General features: G+C 36.3%; 1 protein-coding gene across 1 annotated transcript; it reads left to right on the forward strand.

Annotated features, from left to right (window-relative positions):
* The first annotated feature begins 236 nt into the window (after positions 1–236).
* LOC120545810 (B-cadherin-like) lies at positions 237–5449 on the forward strand. The gene is made up of 2 exons (XM_039780414.1): positions 237–490; positions 4877–5449. Exons 1-2 carry the CDS (start codon positions 343–345, stop codon positions 5017–5019), a joined length of 291 nt encoding a protein of 96 aa, XP_039636348.1. The 5' UTR covers positions 237–342; the 3' UTR covers positions 5020–5449.
* Positions 5450–6157: the final 708 nt, after the last annotated feature.

A 6157-nucleotide genomic window follows, 5' to 3' on the forward strand; every position in this document is an offset into this window, starting at 1 on the left:
TAACTGTTTCTGTGACATTGTCTGATTTACAATTACTCTCGAACGTATCATCTGGCTGCCCGTGTTTTGACGGAAGTTAGAGTAACTAGAGGGGTCAAAGGTTTTACGACGCCGCTGACAGGCGACTAAATGAAACGTCCCGTTTCATTAAAATAAAATAACAGATTTCTCTGGGTTTGAAGGTTGGAAACATTTAGGATAGTGTAAGTACACAACTCAACAAAATATATAACATAGGTATAGTCGTTTTAGACATTTTAATGCAGAAAAGTTACATGTTGTACCTTTAAAATATATCACACAGAAGCCACTGTAAAAAGTAAACAAAGACTTGAGTCTGACATGGTGTTTTCACAGGTGTGTAACAAGGAATCGGCTCCTCTGCTGCTGACGGTAACAGATAGAGACGGACCGGGCTTTGCTGGTCCTTACAGCGTCTCTTTACAGGGCATGTCCAAGAACCACTGGATCGCAAGGATGGACAAATACAGTATGTAGACTAATAATATATGACTGAAAAGGTCTTCTTAGACATGGCAAACCACAAACTAATGCCATCTAATCAAATAGCCAGTCCCAGGAGAAACTCATAGGCCATTCCTGGGAGAAAAAAACATTTTACATTTTTTATTTTAAAGTTAGCCGGAAAAAAACAAGTAGGTCAAGAAAGAGAGTGAAATAATTGTTTTGTTTGTTTAGGAGCTGAAAACCTTCCTCAAATTGTTTTGGCTGGTGTTCTGTTCAGCTGGCCAACAAAGTTTATATATCAGGAATTGCATTTTCAAAAGGATGTGTACCACACAACGTAAGCTTCACACATTAAGTTTTAGGTACTAGCCCAGAGATGCTTTACTTTAAGGTTTAAGTTTAGAGATTGTTTGCTGAGATTTAAAGTATTGGACTTTATTGGGGAGGCGATACGCAGCATGGGAGTACTGTAAGCAATGTCTGAAAACACCTCATATTACAGGCATTATGCAACATGACCCCACACAAATTGCAACATAAACTCTTTCCAATGATCTAGTCTCATAAAAGTCTCCTATCACAAATAAAAAGTCCTAAGAAATCCAAGTGGTGGAAAGTATTTAAAAATACTGAAATCGGTGATGCCAATTTGCCATTGCAGCCCATATTAAAGGGAGACACTAAAGGTAAATAGGTAAAATATTTTAACTAACCAATATAACCATGAAACTTCCCCAGTTGATTACTTACATCAAGAAGTTTTCTGAACTTTGATGTTTAATTATGCAAATGAGACATTGTCTAATTAAATATGTGCTAATTTGCAATGGTGTTTAAGTATTTTTCAACTTGGACCCTATTTTCCCATGCATTGGTGTCCAAATGATAATGTGAACCAAAATCTTTTGAAATCTGTAGTCCAGTATTGAGTGAGAACGCTGCAACCAGCAGTCACGAACCGGGCTGCAATGTTAAATGCACATCATCAGTTAGCATCCACTAAAAGTGCTGTTTTTGCCGCTGACAGGCTCAGATTATTATTCTAAGTGTCTGATAACATTATGGAAAGGATCCCTACAGCGATACACCTTTTTGGTAAAGAGTAAGTTACTTTTTGTTTAACATAAAACAGCCCCAAAATCACCAGACTAACGTGTCAGATTTTCTGTTGCAATTTGTGGGAGATTCACCCCTTTTTTTCTCACAAAATGCTTGTACTATCACTGAAAAGTATGGAGCTAAATTGGGGCCAAATGTTTTGTTAATTTGAAAAAAATATATATAGTTGAAAAACTAAAGCTTGATGGTATGTAACACTTGTGCTTAATATATTTGGTACCCCTAAAATTGCATGTGGCCCCAGCCTGGCCCCTCCATTTGAAATGGTCTAGACCCGCCACTGACAAACGCTCAAAGTGAAACTAGCATCCTTGTAAATGTATTGCATGAGGAGCTCCTTTTCTATGGAGCTAAATCGGGGCCAAATGTTTTGTTAATTTGAAAAAAATATATATAGTTGAAAAACTAAAGCTTGAAATTGAAAATTTAAGTTTTGGTCAAAACTTGGAAAAAATAAAACCATGTATTCAAACTAAAAATAAGTACCAATTTTTCTTTCAGTTTGAATAAAATTTAGATTAAATTCTGGAATTATTTTGAATAACTTATAAATTTTCATTTTTCACTTTTATATTTATTTTCAGTTCCACATTTCATGTTTTCAGATTGAAAACTTATTTTTTTTACGGTTTCAAATCTTTTTTTTTCGGTTTCAAATCTTTTTTTTCGGTTTCAGATCTGTTTTTCACTCTTAGATCATTTTTTTTCGGTTTCAGACTTTTGGCCCCGATTTTGCTTGGGGGCGTAGCGTTCAACTCGAAAGGCGGTGGCATTATGAGTGACAGCCTAACAAAGAAGGCAGAAGACTCCTCCGTCATGTTGCCTTCAGGAAATGGTGTTACTGTGACAACTATGACTGAATGCTTTCTATCCACTATATACATGATTTTTTACTTAACAAACTGATGCCAGTGACAAAGTTCCATTTAAAAAATTGTTTTGGACAACACATGGTACCAATTACACTATAAGAGCAATAAACTGTGCCAGATTGTGCAGTTCAGCAGGAACAATGACTTCTCCCACTTCCATGTATGACTTATAGCACCACAGTATTCACTGGCACCAGCCCACAGGTAAGAGATGTGAACGATATTAGCATTTTTTAATAGATACTTCTATACTGCGACATTATCCCTGCAGTGGCATTTGTTTGGTGATTAACACATAAAGGGAAAATAGGTGGACAGCTGGACAAAGCTGGCAATCAAGCATCGCTAGCACTAAAGTTAGCATTAACTAACGTTAGCTTCACACTAGCTGGTGTTTTTACACAAATTTCAGTGTCCAGCTCAAGTTCTTTTTACTTTAAGGTGTAGTGGTCTTTATAAATGACCATAACTCGACAGTGGCTGCATTGAAGAAGGTCTCTTTTTACAGAGTAGACAAATATGACTTTACATTAATGCTCTGGCCTGATAAAGTACGTTTTACACATAGCTAACGTTACATGTAACAGCATGACAGTTATGCCTTACAAAATATGCCAAGTGGGCAAACTTTGAAGGCTTCTACCACAGCCTAACTGTATCAGAATACACTAACTTGTCTTTTATGTATTTGTAGTATGTCTTACTGTCTGTTTTCTGGACCGTGTGTCCCGTAATAAAAGCTTTGATTGATTGATTAACAAAGCAGACCAGGACATGTTGTTTAAACTAACCATGAAAAGGTAACACTATTAACTTAGCAATGTTAGTTATCTATAAAGTTTTACATTTATAAGGCTCTGTACGGCTGCAGGCAGCCACTGTCGAGTTATGGTCATTCTGACAAACAGAGGTTAACAAAGACCACTACACGTTAAAGTCAAAAAACTTGAGCTGGACACTGAAATTAGTGTAAAAACACCAGCTAGTGTGAAGCTAACGTTAGTGCTAGTGATGCTTCATTTCCAGCTGTCCACCTATTTTCCCTTTATGTGTTAATGACAAAAAAATGCCACTGCGGGGATAATGTCCCAAAGTATCTATTGAAAAAGGCTAATATCTTTCACATGTCTTACCTGTACGTAAGCAGGTTGCCTTGGCGGAGCGGACGTTATGCTGACTGCCGAGTGAATACTGTGGTGCTACATTCAAAAGTCGGTAAAAGTGGGAGAAGTCATTGTTCCTGCTGAACTGCACAATTTACTGGCATTGTTTATTGTTTTTATATAATGTTTGTACCATGTGTTGTCCAAAACAATTTTTATAAATGGAACTTTGTCACTGGCATCAGTTTGTTAAGTAAAAATCAAATGTATATAGTGGATAGAAAGCATTCAGTCATAGTTCTCAAAGTAACACCATTTCCTGAAGGCAACATTGACAGAGGAGTCTTCTGCTCTTCTTAGGTGTTAGGCTGTCACTCATAATGCCACGCGCCCCTCTGAGTTGAAGCCACGCCCCCAACCAAAATAACGGGGCCAAAAATCTGAAAACGAAAAAAATTATCTAAGAGTGAAAAAAAAACTGAATCTGAAACCCGAAAAAAAGATTAAAAAAATAAAAAAAAAAAAAGTTTTCAATCTGAAAACATGAAATGTGAAAAAATAGAAAATAAAAAAAAAAGTAAAAAAGTGAAAAAATTTATAAGTTATTCAAAATAATTCCAGAATTTAATCTAAATTTTATTCAAACTGAAAGGAAAAATTGGTACTTATTTTTAGTTTTGAATACATGGTTTTATTTTTTCCAAGTTTTGACCAAAACTTAAATTTTCAATTTCAAGCGTTATTTTTCAACTATATATTTTTTTTTCAAATTAACAAAACATTTGGCCCCGATTTAGCTCCATAGAAAAGGAGCTCCTCATGCAATACATTTACAAGGATGCTAGTTTCACTTTGAGCGTTGTCAGTGGCGGGTCTAGACCATTTCAAATGTGGGAGAGCCGAGCCACATGGCCCAATGTTTGGGGTAGGGGGGCGTACCAATATATTAAGCACAAGTGTTACATACCATCAAGCTTCCATAGGTTAGGTTAGGTTCTACAAAAGACTAACAATACAAATATGACAAACACAGTAATACTCATTCAGTGTTAACCTACATGTTATGTATCACCGCACATGAATAATATCCCCACTATGAGGATAAAGGTTTAGATTAAAAATGTAATGAAAACATTTGCCAAAGTTAGGGGGGCCAAAGGAGGGCCGAGGCTTAAAATAAAGGGGACAGTAACCCCCCCTTAGAACCGCCACTGGCGTTTGTATGAAATCATTTTTGGAGTTAGACTAAATGAAACTCATTTACTGTGCACTGGCAATAAAGTAAATTGTCCTCAGTTTTCTTCTTTGTTACAGAAACAGGCATTGTCCTGAATTTATCCGCTGATCTAGACAGTGGAGAGTACACTGTGGTCCTGAGGGTTGCAGACAACGAGGGCCTGGCGCGGGACATCAGTGTACAGGCCACAGTGTGTGACTGCACTGGGGAAGAAGTGTAATCCTGGGAATGTTGGGAGGCAATCTTGTGCTGCTCAGTAATGTAGTATGTAAAGATGCTTATGCTTACTCTGCTGTGAAGGAAGTGGTTGGACTTAGGATGATTTAAAGGGTTTAGAAAGTATTAAAAAAACAACTATTTTCAACTAATTTTGTATGTATTTGTGACTGATGGGAACAACAATCTTTAAAATTGGTCCAGTATTAAGCAATATCGCTGCAGTCAGCAGTCAGCGAAACAAGCTACAATGTAAGTTAATAGGGCACCTTCAATTCACATCCACAAAAAGCTGTTTTACCACTGACACGCTCCGATTATTGTTCGGAGTATCTGACAACATTATGGAAAGGATCCCTACAGAGGTAGATCTTACTGTTAAAGAGTGAGATTCTTATTTTTTAAACATTAAAACATTCCTGAAATTGCTATCACTAAACCCACCAGACTCCATGCAAATAAACATTAATTTTAGCATTGTAAAATAAAATTAATTTAAAGTCGACAGACACAAAATAAAACTATGAAAAGCCATCTTGATTCATCTTCTCACTTTTCCAACGTAAAAGTATTGTTTATTTAAATGGAGTCTGGTGGGTTTAGGGATAGCAAACTCAGAGCTGTTTCTTGTTTAAAAAAAGAGGATTTTACTATTTAAAAAAAGGTCTATCTCTGTAGGGATCCTTTCCATAATGTTGTCAGACACTTAGAATAATAATCTGAGTCTGTCAGTGGTAAAACAGCACTTTTAGTGGAAGAAATTGACGATGCACATTCACAGGGTTTTAGTTCAATACTGGATCAATTTCAATGATTATTGTTCCTTTAAGTCAGTTACACACAAACACAAAAACATAGGTCAGGTTGAAAAAAAAAAGTGTTAACCTTTAATCATGGGTGTGTCATGTTAAGCTTTGTGCTTTGTGTGTTAGTTCAGTACTGGTGTTCAGTGATGCTAATCTGACCACTTTTTTCAGTAACGAGTATTCTAACAAGTACAAACCAGTAATCAGATTAAAGTTATTTATCCAAGTCACTGTGCGTTACTATTTTTGTCATTTTCCTTCGTAAAAATATATATTTTTGCTTTCTTCTTGCGTCTCGGGGAGTGAAGTCACGTATGCGACAAGTCACGTTTTCAG

The sequence above is a fragment of the Perca fluviatilis genome, chromosome 2, assembly GCF_010015445.1.
Source record: "Perca fluviatilis chromosome 2, GENO_Pfluv_1.0, whole genome shotgun sequence".
Taxonomy (NCBI): domain Eukaryota; kingdom Metazoa; phylum Chordata; class Actinopteri; order Perciformes; family Percidae; genus Perca; species Perca fluviatilis.

Excerpts from the sequence above, each read along its gene's own strand:
- LOC120545810 (XM_039780414.1), top strand. The coding sequence starts at position 343 with ATGGTGTTTTCACAGGTGTGTAACAAGGAATCGGCTCCTCTGCTGCTG. Across the intron at positions 491-4,876 it reads CGCAAGGATGGACAAATACA|AAACAGGCATTGTCCTGAAT; the intron begins GTATGTAGACTA and ends TCTTTGTTACAG.